The 15418-nt window shown below is 33.8% G+C and overlaps 1 protein-coding gene across 1 annotated transcript; it reads left to right on the top strand.

Moving 5' to 3' along the window:
* The first annotated feature begins 444 nt into the window (after nt 1–444).
* On the top strand, nt 445–6124 carry LOC132029649 (homeobox protein ATH1). Its single transcript, XM_059418951.1, has 5 exons — nt 445–1351; nt 3187–4488; nt 4764–5119; nt 5589–5649; nt 5767–6124. Exons 2-5 carry the CDS (start codon nt 3358–3360, stop codon nt 5929–5931), a joined length of 1713 nt encoding a protein of 570 aa, XP_059274934.1. The 5' UTR covers nt 445–1351; nt 3187–3357; the 3' UTR covers nt 5932–6124.
* Nucleotides 6125–15418: the final 9294 nt, after the last annotated feature.

Below are 15418 nucleotides of genomic sequence, written 5' to 3'. Positions count from 1 at the left end.
TCTTGCAGATTTTAATGTGGAGGCTATATCCCCTACAATCCAAACCAAACGGCTCCTTAGGGTTCAAGTACTGAATTCCTCAAGTTTAGGTTCAAAACATATTGTTTATAATAGGACCCATTTGACCATAAAATATATTCTTTTCTTTTTGGAATAATCTTTCACTTTATTTGAAAATTAATATTTAGGATAAAAATTTCACATCCAACTCAAGGTTGTATTTCAAATTTGAAAAATAGCTTATAATTTATTATTCAACTCACTTTTCACTTTTAAAGTTATATTCAAATTTAAAAGTACATTCCAAATATTCTTTACAAAAAGTATAACCAAATGCAACTTCAACTCCATAAATTCATAAAATGAAAAATATTTGGAACTTATGGGAAACAACTACTACTAATTTTAACACCTAGATTTTAGTGGTCTTATTAGGAAAGGAAAAAGTGTGAGTTGAATGGAAGCCATCCTTTCAACTGTACATCCGCCACTGCTTGCCTTTTTGCACACTCACTATTCACTATTCTCTGTTTGCAAACATACAACAAGAAAGAATGCATGAAATGTGAATGATTTTCCTTTGTTTTACTCATGTGTGGCTCTTCTTTGGCTATCTTTTCATTATGGGTCCATAAATCCCATATAATTATTCATCTCTCTGCAACAACAAAGAAGCCCATTTTTTGGCTTTTAACACTTCTCTCACTCACACACACAACACACACACTATCATCTCTATGATTATTAATGAATATCCTTTGGATAATGACCAAAAAAGAGGCTATTTTTCAAAATGAAGTGATATAAGATGATGATTCTTGATGGGGTCTGAGGGATACTGAATTTTTCTGAGTTTCTTGGGGGTTGAGTTCTGAGTAAAAATCTCACTTTTCTTCCTCATGCAAGCAAAAACATCTTACTTTTTGCATTGGCTTTTTTTACTCCTTGTAGTTTTTGTGTGGGGTTGATAAAGTGTACTAGTCCTACCATATACACCTTTTCTTTTTCATTTTTACCTTTGTTCTTTACTGTTAAAGGGAGGAAAAAAAAGGTCCTCTTTTAGGACTCTTTGCACTTTACTGGCCTTTGATTAGCATTGTTTGGGGGTGAAAGGGAAAAAACCAATGATTTGTTTTGAGTTTTTCTCCACATTTGGATTTTTTTAGTGAACTTAATATATATGTGTTGAGAACAAATAAGGTATCCATCTTTTTTGTATGACACAGACAATCTTGGAATGCCATTTTAATAGGAAATTCCAAAGAAAATTCACATAGAGGAATTGAAGCTGCTGTTCTCAAAGTTGGTTATCTTCTTTCTCCAGTGCTATTTCTTTGAATTGCTTCTACTGGTAATATTTGCAATCTTATAAGTATTTTTCTTGAACTATGATTTATACATAGGATGTGTTTTAAGTTCAATTATGAGGGGTGATGAAACATTTTTTCCATTCTATTTCATGTTCCCGTCTTTTCTATCATAAAGTTCCATATATGTTGTAGTATTTTTCTTTCTTTTTGGTTGCATTCTTGGTTTATCATTGTATACTACTTGTGCCATATTTTCTCTCTAACATTTTCACCTTATCTGTGTGGTAAAGGAGAAGAACATTGCTAGTTGTTGTTTTGACATGATAAATTTTTACTTCAGCAGCCTTCAATCACACTCACTAGGAAATGGTTTTGTCAGATTTTTTGTATCTTACGTCCTATTTTACCTATTTCTTGGTCACAAACGTAAAAATTTGGAAAATTAACACTTCCTTTTTGAGATTTTAGAACTTAGACGGCAGTTCTTAACAATGTTTAACTTAAGTGGCGTCCAGTGGGTTTTGAGCTAAGAGAGTACAACAACAACAACATACCGTATGTGATCCCAGAAGTGGGGTTTGGGGAGGGTAGGGGGTACGTAAACCTTACCCACCTTTGTAAGAGGTAGAGAAGTTGTTTCCGATAAACCTGAGTTAGGAGAGTCAGTTATGAATTATATGTCTCATTCCCTCTATATTTGTTATTTGCGCATATATGTATAAGGTTCGACGGGTTCTGTCTGCGAACTCATTTTTTGATCCGCCACTGGTGACGCCTAGTTCTCATTCTTTTGTGACATAATCATAATCTTGAAATTTGGGGTGCCATATTTCTATAAATATTGTTGGTTGCTCTTAAGAGTAGATTGCCTGTTTTCCATTTTCTGCTGTTACTCTAGAACGGTTCTGTTACTGATCAGTGGCGGAGCCAGGATTTCTGCCGAGGGGGTTCAAAATATAAAAAAGTAAACATACGAAGAAGCCTAAGAGGGTTCAACATCTACTATATATACATAAAAAATAATTTTAACCTTGTAAAAACAGTATTTTTTTCCGCCGATGGGGGTCGGATGAACACCCTCGGCTCGATATGGCTCCGCCACTGGTACTGATATAGTACTAATATTTTAGATTCAGGCACACAAGGGTGGAGCTAGAAGCCCAGATACCGATTCAGAGCCCGTTTGGATTGGCTTATAAGTTGCTTATAAGCTGTTTTCAGCTTTTTTGAGTGTTTGGCTGGCCAGCTTAAAGTCATTTTGTGCTCTAAATAAGCTCAAAAAAATAATTGGGCCAGTTTGACTTAGCTTATCTAAAGTAGCTTATAAGCTGAAAACAACTTATAAGCCACAAAAAATAAGTTGGGGAACTTATTTATTTTTAGCTTATAAGCTGTTTGCAGCTTATAAGCTGCTTAAAATAAGCCCATCCAAACAGGCTCTCAGTTTAATCCAATAGCATTGCTCAAACAATGTATTTGTGTTAAGAAATTCATTAAATATGTACAAATATTAAATTTAGAACCCAGTTATTACCATTTGAAGTGTTAATTTGGACTTTGATGTGCTTGGTGAAAGTAAAACACATATCTTAAACAGTTTCATATTTGATCTCAGTAAACTTTTTATAATGTTAATCATAAAATTCATATGGAATAAATGAGGTAGAGGTGTTTTCTCTACTGTCCACTGGTGCTAAGGCATGCGGCGATTTTTTTTTTCTTCCTAATTTAATATCCTAAAACTTTTAGTTGTACATATATGTATTTTGTTAACTTTGTAGGCGATAAAATGTTGCTGAGCTTCCACAGAATCTGTGAAAATGTAATCTAAATAATATTGATTGACATTTTTTTGTTTTTTGTTTTTTTGTTATAGGCAATTGTATTCAGCCAAAAGTAAAGAGTTCTGAACTATTGGTGATCTATCAAGGCTAAAAGGTTGTGGAAGAAACTTCTGTGTGTCAGCAGCTGTTCTTAGCTTGATCGCGTTAGTTTGTCATTCCATAGAATAACCTGAAGTGATGTGTAACTCAATTTGCCACTGAAAATGGTGGAGCGTCATCCTATTATAGACGAAAATTTTCTTCATACAACCATTGTTCCCATTAGCTTTCCCGAAACAGTTAGTTTGAACAATCAAAACCACATTATGGATGGACAAAACCATATCATGGATGGACATGGAATTCCTTATCCTTTTATGCTGCAAGGAGAAGCCATAAACACTTCTCAAGCTTGTCTAGATCTACCAAATTTTCCTCGAGCTGTTGACACTGAAGCTATTCACAATGGGATGCCTATGGGGAGAAATAGAATAAAGGAGTTTTCACTTAGTACTTCTTATCCAATCAGTAATGCTTACACAGAGGATCAGTATATGGAGGGAATACCAATTCCTGCTGTGTGTCTTGCAAATCTTTTGGCTGCAAGAAACGCTATGCATGAGTATCCTGAAAATTTAACAGTACTGGCTCCCTTATCACATCCTGCAGAAGGCCAGAAAATTGATGGTCTAAACTATCCTAATGTGTTGAATCATTCATTTGGATCCTACAGAAACTATGAGTTTGACGGTGTCCCGGAAATTGGTGGAACCGTTGTTGGACGAACGGGGTCCCAACCTTTCCAATTAACTGAAAATGTGAATTCAAACACGTGGTTCTCATCAGAAACTGCTAGTTTGAGATCTGACAGTCCCTCTGGCTCCTCCAGATTTAGCAATGAGCTCTCTCTAAGTCTAACAACATCACAATCTGGTGTTGCATGTGGGACCAACCAATGCTCGGATATAACCTGCTCTGGTGTGACCAACCATGCTTTCCCTCAAAGACGCTTTGATTCAGAGCTAACATCTTGCAACAGCAGAAACCTGTCTTTAAACTTTGGCTCATACAAACCGGTCCACCTTTCGCAATTCTTAACTGGATCAAGATATCTTCGCGTAATGCAAGAAATACTCTCTGAAATTGCACAGTTATCACTTCAAAATCCTAACTCAGTAAGCTATCGAGGAAATGGGACAGAGTTTGGTGCAAACACTTCGTTTGCTTTGGGTTCTGATACCGGTAGGGGCTATGCAGCCATGAATTCTGATGATTTACCTGACGGAGACCAGATAATCATTGGTCATATGGATTCTGAAGCAAAGAAAAAGAATCTGGTGGCTTTGTTACAAGTGGTAAGTAGACTATTTGATGATTAGTTTTCTTTGTCAGGATTGATATGTTTACCACTAAAAAAACAAGAAGTAGCGACGGACAAATTTTGTAGCTAAACAGAAAAATCGATTATCAAATAGTTCTGTTAGCTACGAGCATTTAACGACAGTTTTGTAGCTAATTTCAGTTTTTTTTTAGTAGTGTTTTAGACATTCCTTCCACTTTGGCTCTTCTTAATCTCTATGTGCTTACTCATCATATGTTGTGTTGTGTTTTACACATTTTGTATATTTAGGTTGATGATCAATACAACCAATGCTTGGATGAGATTCATATGGTCATCTCTGCGTTTCATGCTGTCACTGAGTTGGATCCTAGTATACATGCTCGTTTCGCCCTTCAAACCATATCGTCCTTGTACAAAAACCTGAGGGACAGAATAAGCAATTACATTCTCGCGATGGGAGAACATTTTAATAAAGGAGGAGAAAGTGGGGTAGAGAAGTCATTTGAAACAACGTTCATTCAAAAGCAGTGGGCACTTCAGCAGCTAAAAAGGAAAGATCATCAATTATGGAGGCCACAGAGAGGTTTGCCAGAAAGATCTGTCTCAGTTTTGAGGGCATGGATGTTTCAGAACTTTCTTCACCCGTAAGTTCGTTCTTTCATGGCTGCAACTTATGTACATTGTCAGTGTAATCTGTTGTAGCAGGTGACCTTACTTATATATTAAGGTGCCAAGCTAATAATCCATAACCAAATTTACATATCATGTGGAGTGCAGTAACTACAATCCTAACTATTACAACTGATGATTTAATCAAACTCCGGAAAGTGAATGATAGAAAAGCTTGACATTCTCTTAGTTGAATGTGTTCCCATTTATTTCAGAGGCGGAGCCAGGATTTGAACCTTATGGATTCTGAATTCTAATCTTTATAAGTTACTAAGTTCTAAATTAATAATTTGTACATATTCAATGAATTTTTAAGACAAAATACGGGATTTGAACTAAAAGCTAATTGGTTCGACCGAAACGTAACCGACACTCTCGCTCTGCCCCTGGTTTATTCTTGTAATCTAATGATTTGCTCACACACTTAACAACCGTGCGTTTCAGATATCCAAAGGATGCAGAGAAGCAATTGCTGGCAGTAAAAAGTGGATTGTCAAGGAGTCAGGTATGGTTAAAACTTGGATATCGAGTTTGTGAATTGTTTAGAGCAAAATCTTGATGCTCTTTCTCTTGTTTGAATTCCATTGAAATCCTAATATAAACCGACATTTGCTTTGAACAGGTATCTAATTGGTTCATAAATGCTCGAGTTCGTCTTTGGAAACCAATGATTGAGGAAATGTATGCTGAGATGAATAGAAGGAAAATTCGTACTGGAAACGAAGATGAAGCCAACCATAGAAGAAATCAAAAAATTATTGAGAATCGTTTATTTACTATGAAGTGACGTGATTATTATGTATAATAATACTTTGAGTTATATATATCATTAGTTTAGTCAAGTTTCATCTTCATATATCATCTAATAGTGGAGAGGATAATTTGCTCAAAATTTGCGCAATTGTACATCTGCTGTATCTAAGACTGGATGTTGTATGCTATGCTCAATATGGTTTATATATTGTTGTTGATGTTGCTGTGATTATTATTACTAGGTTTTAGACTCGTGCGTTGCACGTGTCTAGCATATAAATGAGTATAAACTTTTTAAAACAATAGAGATCATATTAAAACATTTTTTGGTGTGATCCCCAAATGGAGTAACAGATTCAAGGCATACGGATATTTTGCGATAAGTACTACATGAGGAAGTTAACTTTGTTGCAAAAGGATTAAAGAGAAATTTGTAGTTGCAGCATAAATTAATTGAATAAAAGATGATAAATTGAAGGTCTTGATGAAATTCTATTAACAACTTATTTTAGTCGAGAAATATTATACTGCCGCATTTTAAATTGTTTGTATCTTTGAGTAATTGCATATTATGGGATTGTTTTCACAAGCTCATGCGCACTTTGTAGCATAAAGTTTTTTTTTTTTTTTCTGATGAAAATTTTGTTACTACTGATTTTGCATGTCTTTTATTTTTGTCCGGACAATGATTTAAGTAGAGAAAATTACACTGTATGTTAATTGGGGCAGCAATGCTATCAATTCTTACAAAAAATGAAATTTTTCTCTCTCTTGCTCTCCCCCTCTCTCTCTCTCTCTCTCTCTCTCTCTCTCTCTCTCTCTCTTTCTCTCTGCCTTTGTATTGTTTGTGTATGTTGGTATAACTGTCTGTATATGTTTGTATATGTATGTATATTTTGGGTTATTTTTTGTAATGTAAGTTTTGAGCTATTTTTTTTATAATATAAGTGATCAACTTGTATATTTACAAATCTTTCCAATTCAGTATTCAATGAAAAATTAATGTCAAAATAAATATTGATGCAGATACATATTCTCTTCAAGGATTAAGAAGATTATATATTGTAGACAGATTATATTTGCTTGTTCTTTAAGAAGAATGCATGAGAATTAAAATGAAAATATTTCAGTATTAATGAAAATATTTCAGTATTCTTTCTATTTCTTTTTGTTCTACCTTTTTATTTTTTATTTTTTTTATTTTTTGGATTTATTAATGAACATCAATATGTTGTGGTCAGTAGAAACTTGGAAAATTATGTTGTTGACTTAGAAACCAACCACTTTTTAGAGACTAAATATTACTTAAATAAATATTTTTTTTGATAAATATTACAAATTGCAAATAATTATAGTTTGTATCATAGATATCATCGGAAAGACTTATCATTATTGTAGTAAAAACATCACTCAAGACTCTTAAAGTAACAAAAACAATACATAATGAATTACTCCCTCCGTTCACTTTTACTTGTCCACTTTTGACTTTGCACACCCCTTAAAAAATAATAAATGAAGTGCATAATTTACCAATCTACCCATGTTAATTGGTGCATATTTTTATTGAATTTGGAAAATGATTTGAAGTGAGTAATTAATACTATGGGTAAAATGAGAAAAAAATTGTCTTGTCTTAATATGCTAAAAGTGACAAGTAAAAGTAAAAATCGATTTTTAAAATACTGGACAAGTAATAGTGAATGGGGGAGTATAAAAAACTTTCAAAATTTAATGCAGTACTGATGCAATACATTGTTGGTAAATCCGTGAAGCAATTACTTATGTAGCGTGTTTCTTGGAAGCACAAAAAAGGCAGATCACAACTCGGAAGAAATAATTCTTCATTTTAAACAAAAGTACAATGCAAGATTGCGAATTGGTAAATATTGGAAAAAGATATAAACCAAATAATTCACCGCTCAAACTCATGAATGGATGTATTTTACTAACTTGGAGGTTGTTGATTGGACCGTAATAGGATACACCGTTGCATAATCTGAAGAGAACTCATAGCCTGCAAAGCCATTAGAGAAGTGATTACTGAATAATCATGATAAAGAGAAGTTGGAACTGGAACATAAAAATAAAAACCATAAACTGTACAGAATTGGTCTATCTTCCTTAGGTCCCTTAACTCATATTTAAAGAATTTACAATATTCTACCGTTTCATATATTATTTAATGCATCACAAAAGAGTATCAGATGAAATGGTCACTACCGTTTCATATATTATTTAATGCATCACTAATGAGTATTGAATTAATTTTTGCAACCTCTTAGTTTCTCTACATTTTGAAACTAATGAATTGGTGGTTATGACTTATGAGACATGAATAATAAAGGCACGGCATAATTGATAAGATGACTCTGATCATATTGGCCTATTGGTTGACCCTTGGGTTCTTCTTTATTGTAATATAATAATAAAAAAACCTTTCAGAAAACTCCTATGTTTAAAAATCCTTATATGCATTAATAATGATGTAGTTATTTTCTATGAAGTATTTTTACTCTTTTTGTACCTTGATGTTGAAAGGACACTTTTATTTTGAAGGGTAAAAAGGTCATTCAATATTTGATGGGTATTTTAGTAATTCAACTTTGAACTAAAAGGCTTCCCACTTTTATAATAACTAATTTCTATGTTCATGCTTTGCACGAATATATCTTGCTTCAAATGCTACGAAATGCAAACATAAATTATAAACATTCAACTGCTTCAACATTCTAAAATAATTATTACCGTCAAATATGTACGAAGTACAGTGATCAATTATATTCCCTAAAATAAAAGTGAATATAATTCTATGTAGTGTGTCGCTAAACAAAAACAAAAACAACATTACGCCGTTCTGATATCAAAGAGTTTTTGTCCTAAGGCAAGCTAATGCATCTCTAGGGATAAAGGCATCTTTTTTTTTATGTCTTCTCATTTCGCTCATGCGCTTTCTCAACCGGAGTAAGAAGGCTGCCCGAAAGACTCTATGCAGCTTCCAGCACCAGACTTATGTGGAAAGGCAACCTCTGGAATCTCTGACACTTATCCAAGGCTTAGAGGGTGGTCCCCCTTTCTCGCGTAAAAGCAATCAGAATTAGAACAAGCCGCACAAAAAGTGATTTCGGCTCTAATAGCTCTGAATAAATTAAATACGTGCATTAATTAAGATACAAAGGCTTCTTATTCCACAAGAACGAAAGCACTTTTTCATTCTTTCATATGAAAAAACTTATCTATGATCTGCTTATTTCGAAGTACCTATCAACCATTGAGTTATCTGTCGTCTCAGCTCAGTTGGTAGAGCATTGGGCTTTTAACCTAATGGTCCCAGGTTCAAGTCCTGCTATACCCAAACCTACCTTACATTCTACTATATATGGATAAGGATGCATAGTATAGCCTTCAAAGATGACTCTTTGGCTTTTCAACGAATCAGGAGATGACTTCTTAAATATTCGCGAATGGAAAAGAGTTGTTTGGGTGATTTAATGTGTTCTTATCCATCTAGAACAGTGTGACCCTTGGACTTCAAAAATAGGTAGGTTACAATACGTCAAATACTATAAAAGTTGGAACTCGATTCGAATAAGAAATTTATGCAAATTCATATTAGGCTAACTTTACTATTTATCCTATATGGAATTATATTTTTAAGAAATGATTTAATTTTTGGATGGTATAAATGTCCATAAACATTTCAAGAATATTTTTGTTGGTGATCGACATTTAGCATTTTTTTGAAAAGTGCAACGGTCTTTTAAATCCTGAAATTTAATGTAACATTAGTATAATGCTTAAAAGCAGAATGACTGGGTATTGACTAAACATGCAAAGATGATCAATTATATTTATGTGAAATATTTTACATAAACTTAAATATCAAGTTAGCCAACATAATTATCTAAGATAATGAAAAGAGTTTGAGCAATCAAACTAATTAGTGATTAAGTTGATTTTTTCCAGATACAATTTGTGCGTGTCCGAGATAGTTATGACGACCACGATATCTTGTTTCAAGTAAAAGTCCAACTTAATTTTGTTCAGTTTAGTTTATTTAGTTTAGGATTCGTTCTCACAATTGTAGGAAAATAGCATTTTTTTAGTTCAACTCAAAAGTCCTAATTTTTGGGTAAAACCTTTAACATTACAATTTTATCCAATATATTGAATTATTGCTTAAAGAGATATTTTAACTTTGAAGGACATAAAAGTCGTTCAATATTTAAAGGATATTTTAGTCAACCAACATTTATATTTATGCTTTCATACTAATATAGGTAGATAGATAGATAGATAGATAGATAGATATGATTATTATTATTATTATTCAAGTCCTTACCTATATGAGTTGTAGGTACTTGAAACTGCTTGTTTTGGCATTCAAATTCTGCTACCTAGCTAGCTTGATTTTAACTTTTCATAAATGATCTATTATGTCAAATAAAAAGTAAAGAAATTAAAAAGAAGCAACATCAAGTTGTTTGTTGCGATTGTATTTTTTATTACTTTATGCAAAAATTAGAATGGTAATTTAGTAGCATTGCATCATTTACATGTTCTACATATACCAATTTGAGGGAGCATGTTATTTTTGCAAGAAAATCATTTTTTTTTATTATGTACTTTCTGAAGCAAAAGCTTTCGTTATCTTTTGATTTACCTTGGTAAGCGAATTAAGTACAGTTTGAAGTATATGATTGGACTAGAATCTAGATGGCAACTCACTCGTGCGGTAGGAGTTAATGGGGAGACAATTTTTCAGTACTTTGCCTGATTAAACATACAAAACCGATAGAGGCCGGCAAGAAGATGACAATAAAATGGAGTGACAACATGTTGTCTTTGTGGGTTCACTTGCATCATATGACCATAAATAATTTTATCTCATTAAAGTTATCTAAGTCGTGGAGGTTTTATAAAGGTGAATCATATTATTCATATCAACAAGACTCTTAACGAATTCGAAAATTGTCTTACATTATGTTCTTTTTTGGTTTGACCATATCTAGTATAAAAGATATCACTATTCCGACTAAACCAAACTCGTGTCAAGTAAACTTGAATAAGTGGGTAAATTACTTCCTAGTAAAAGATTCTTTTTTACAAAATATTCAAATATAACCCCCGATTTTTAATTAAAAAGTAAAGGAGGTCTCACATATTTCACACCACGCTGTAGTTATTCTCTACTATTGTTCCATGAGTTGCTTTAGTAACTTGGCTACATGTTGTGAAGGCCTAATTAGTGGTGGTTTGGTTGAATGCATTGATATAATTAATCACAATATAAAATCTCGCATAAAAAAACTTGTTAAGCTATGGTTAGTAGTTACAAGCTGGGTTACCATAGTTGAGTTAAAGGAGGTGGTTAAGCTAATTAGTTAGCTTATTAAGAAATTTTAAGTCTTTTACTTTGTATAAATAGTTGTTGTATAGTTGTAATAGATTGAGAGTTCATGTTTATTTAATAAATAGATCCAGTTTTTCACTCTATAGCTTCAACCTTACGCTCCCCTCTCTTAGCTCAAAGCCTTCTCCCGTGGTTGCTAACATGGTATCAGAGTTCGCATGTTCGATTCCATCTAGATATAAGGTTGATCTCTTAACAAATTTTTTTGACTCAACAACACCAACAATAAATCGTCTTTTCTGCGGTCGAGATTCACAGTCAGTTTGTGATCTTTGATGAACAAGTAGAGGTAGATTCGAGATTGAATCTTGAACTAGTCATCGATGGTGATAGGGGAAGGATCAAACAATGCAAATGCAAGTAACAAAATGATCGGTCGAGTAATGATAATTGATCACAACCATCCTTTATACTCCCTCTGTCCCACTTTATGTGACACAGTTCGGATTTTGAGAGTCAAGCAATTTAATTTTGTGAATCTTTAAGTTTTTTTGAAATAAAATTTACATATTTCGAAACTACATAAAAAGTACTATTAAGTCACGATAGTTGAAATTCAATATATTTAAAAAAATATGAAAAAATTAAGATCAAAGAAAGACTTGTTTGAATCTCGAAATCTGAAAGGTATCACATAAATTGGGACAGAGGGAGTACCTACAACCTACTGTAAGTCTGTAACGACCCAACAAGTCATTTTGAGTTTTAGAACCTCTTTTCCCAATTTGAGACTTTGTGTAACTTCATTTGATGATATATAACTTAAGGGTATGAGTGACACGAGTCCCGAGGGGCTCCCGGAACATTTTGGAGTACTTGAATCCAAATTAGTGGCTTAAACTTCTTAGAGTTGACCAAAGTCAATATTTTGAGTAAACGAGATTGGATTCTTGATTTGAAGGTTCCAATAGGTTCGGATGATGATTTTAGCCTTGTGTGTATGTTCTGATAGGGGCCCAAGAGGCCGAGTGAGATTCAACACTACTGCAAGAGAATTTGGAGTTTAATGTACATAAGTTTGACTTGAGGGTTGACTGTATATTGCAATATTCCCCTTTGTGTTTTGAGCCTTTGGTCAAGTCCATATAGGGTATTGGATGTGTCGGGATGAAATGGTTAGATTTTGATGAGTTTCAAAAGTCGGTTTTAATTGAAGCAAATGAGCTCCAAATTGTGTTTTTATCGAACTATTAGATCAATATCATGATTTTGGAACAATAGCAGCGAGAATCATCACATTCGCAGGTCATATGAGAGAGTTATGGCCATTTTAGCACAAAAGATTGTTGCTAAGTTTTGGCTGGTCTGGTGCGACCATAACTAGAAAGTATGGTTCATAACTATGGTGCCACAAAATTGGATATGTGGCATGCCCCAAAACCCATCCTAGACATAACAGTCATCTGATGCTACGAACAAAACCGGAAGCACCGTATGAATTAATAACAACAAGTCCCTTTTTTTTTTTTTTAATAATCTTTCATTAACCAATTAAAAGACGTTATAAAGTAACTAGACAAACACATGCTCATAATTTAAGAAATAAAATTAGCGGAAGTCTGTAATAAATAGATTGTCAAAGCATAGAAATACCCATGAGAGTCGAACAACGACTCAACCAATACCCACAAAACAATATCTGTCTATGGAGCCTCTAAGATAATGAATAAACGTCGAATTCATCGGGACGCAACCTGAAAACTAAAACTAAAAGCAATAAGTAATTTGAGTTGATTTCCTCCTCTTCGGACTCTCTAGAACTGGGACTCTCCTCCTTTTGGTAAAGCCGAGTGAGGGATACCAAGATTGTTATGAAGTGTCGCTTTCTTAGGTAGCAAAAACCTAAGTTGCAATGTTATGGATATTGGTCGTTGCAGTCCCGAAAGAAGGTGGGGATTTGACTTGAGACTTTCTATCAACAGACCCGGAAAATTGCTAATCATTAGGAGATGCCAAAAATGAATGACGCAGTCGAGATCACAAAATTAAGGGGTTACCGTGGTTCTTGCCCCTCCATTTTGTGGAACCACTAATGGACTTCCAATTCCTCTCTTCCTTGGTAGAAGTGCGCAAGATCACTCCCACCCAATAAGCAATGTCGGACATTCACCGACGAACGAGACTGTGGAAGTTGTTGCCATACAAAAAATGCATGTAAATTTATGGACAAGAACGAAGGGAAGAAGTCTAAAAAGAGATACATGTGGTTCAAAAGAGGATCTTACAGTCAAGCCTTCATGGCTCTGGAAACGGGAAAAGCTACGGACGGTGAAGGCGCTCCCTGGGAATGACCACGAACCTCTCATACTAGCTAGGTAGTGGTTGTTTACACCCAATTTTTGACCTCTCATGATTCATTTTAATTGCTCATAGTCCTTGGATAATAAATAAAATAAGTTGTGCACCTTAAAGGGTCTAAATAGATTTTATAAAATTGTTTAGGTTAATGTTTTACTCTTTTAAATTGATAAAAATATTTTCATGACAATATAAGTTATTTAGAAATTAATTGATATTTTATGACATTTATGGAATATTTTATTAGAATTAATCAAAAGGAAAACAATTTTGAATAATTATTTATTTTATTGTTAAGTCAGGGAAAAGTCTAATTAGCAAATAATTTATCCTATTTTATCCAAGGAATTTGAGTAATTAAAGGAATTGACCATTTTACCTTAGCCTTTAATTATATGTGTTTGCATAATTGTTTAATTAATAAATTGTTTTAGTAATTAATTTGGTTAATTAGAGGGCTCATTTTTGCAAATTTAGCCTCCTATTGGCTTTAATTGAGATGACCAAATCCATTGGCAAATCAATTGAGGTCATTAGCGCAAATTAGCTTTAATTGGTTAATTAGTACCAAGATAAGGCTATATTTGAAGTAATTAATCGGATTAAGATTAGCCAAGGATATTTTTGCAATTAGATAGACAAAAGGTTATAATTGCAACGATCATTTAGCTTTAAAGACAAATGAAGCCATATCTGTAAAAATGGATTTAATAGTCGTGTTTTAAATTAATTGCGTCCTAATTCGATCATGATTAAAATATCATGGTCAATAATTGATATTTTTAGCTTGGACCATTTATTGGACTGCCTATTTGGCCCTTCATACATATATATACACAATGTATACGTGTATATATACATTATGTGTGTATATATATATGTGGAAAGGGGCCCCTTTCATTTTTTTTATATGTACGACCGAGCCCAGTCCAAACAGACTAGACCCGGCCCACGTAGCGTTTAATGGGGAGGCAATGCGTATACCCTCCCATCATTTCCCATTTCTCAGACCCTAGGGGTGTCTATGCAAAAGAGGAAAGAGGCGAGGCGGTTAGGGCAAAACCCTAGCATCGCCTGCACCACTGCCCCCCTCCCCTTTTCCCTCGTCGCGTCTCATCGTAGAGTGGAGTGTAGAGCATGGGAAAATCAGAGGAGAGGACGAAGCATTAATGGCTTCGTCCTTTTCCATACGTCTTTTTCACAAATTCGTCCAAACACATCTTTAAAAGGTACGGTCCTAGCCATTTTCTTTGCTTTCTTTAACTTGCAAGTGGTCTGAGGTGTATTAGGCTCAAAATGAGCCGTTGAATACCACCTCACTCTCGATCTGTCCATTCAAAGTTGATTTCAAGTGGAACTTGTGAGAAAAACTCACAAGTCCCACATCGGTGAAAGAGTCTTTTTAGCATTTTTGGGGGTTCTATAAATAGAACCCACTATTTAGAAGAAAAGGAGGAGGAGAAGACTTGAGATTTGAATCTAAAAATTCAAGACTTGAGTTTATTAGTATAATTTTTAGGCTTTAAACTCGAAGTTAAAGTCTCATAGTCTAAAAATTTTATTTTGCTTTGTGTCTTTGGTTGTTGTTTTGTGGTTTGAGTTGGAGAAATCGGAAGCACAAAAAGGTTTCCAAGTCCATTCTTGGACACGACTGCACGCAAAAAAGGTAAGATTTAATTTTGTTATCATTACTATTTTTTTTTGCATTTTCTCTTTCGTTTTAATTACAATTAAGAGTAAGTCTGATTGGTTTAGGTTATGGTAATGTTATTTCCTTGCTTTGTTTAGTGAATTATTAGTAATGAGCTGTATT

Source organism: Lycium ferocissimum, chromosome 9 (assembly GCF_029784015.1).
Source record: "Lycium ferocissimum isolate CSIRO_LF1 chromosome 9, AGI_CSIRO_Lferr_CH_V1, whole genome shotgun sequence".
Lineage (NCBI taxonomy): Eukaryota > Viridiplantae > Streptophyta > Magnoliopsida > Solanales > Solanaceae > Lycium > Lycium ferocissimum.
This window is presented reverse-complemented; position numbering and strand designations above follow the sequence as displayed.

Bases quoted from the DNA above. Each gene is read 5' to 3' on its own strand.
- LOC132029649 (XM_059418951.1), top strand. From the start codon at position 3,358: ATGGTGGAGCGTCATCCTATTATAGACGAAAATTTTCTTCATACAACC. The intron at 4,489-4,763 runs GTAAGTAGACTA...TTGTATATTTAG, and splicing joins TGGTGGCTTTGTTACAAGTG to GTTGATGATCAATACAACCA. The intron at 5,120-5,588 runs GTAAGTTCGTTC...CGTGCGTTTCAG, and splicing joins TTTCAGAACTTTCTTCACCC to ATATCCAAAGGATGCAGAGA.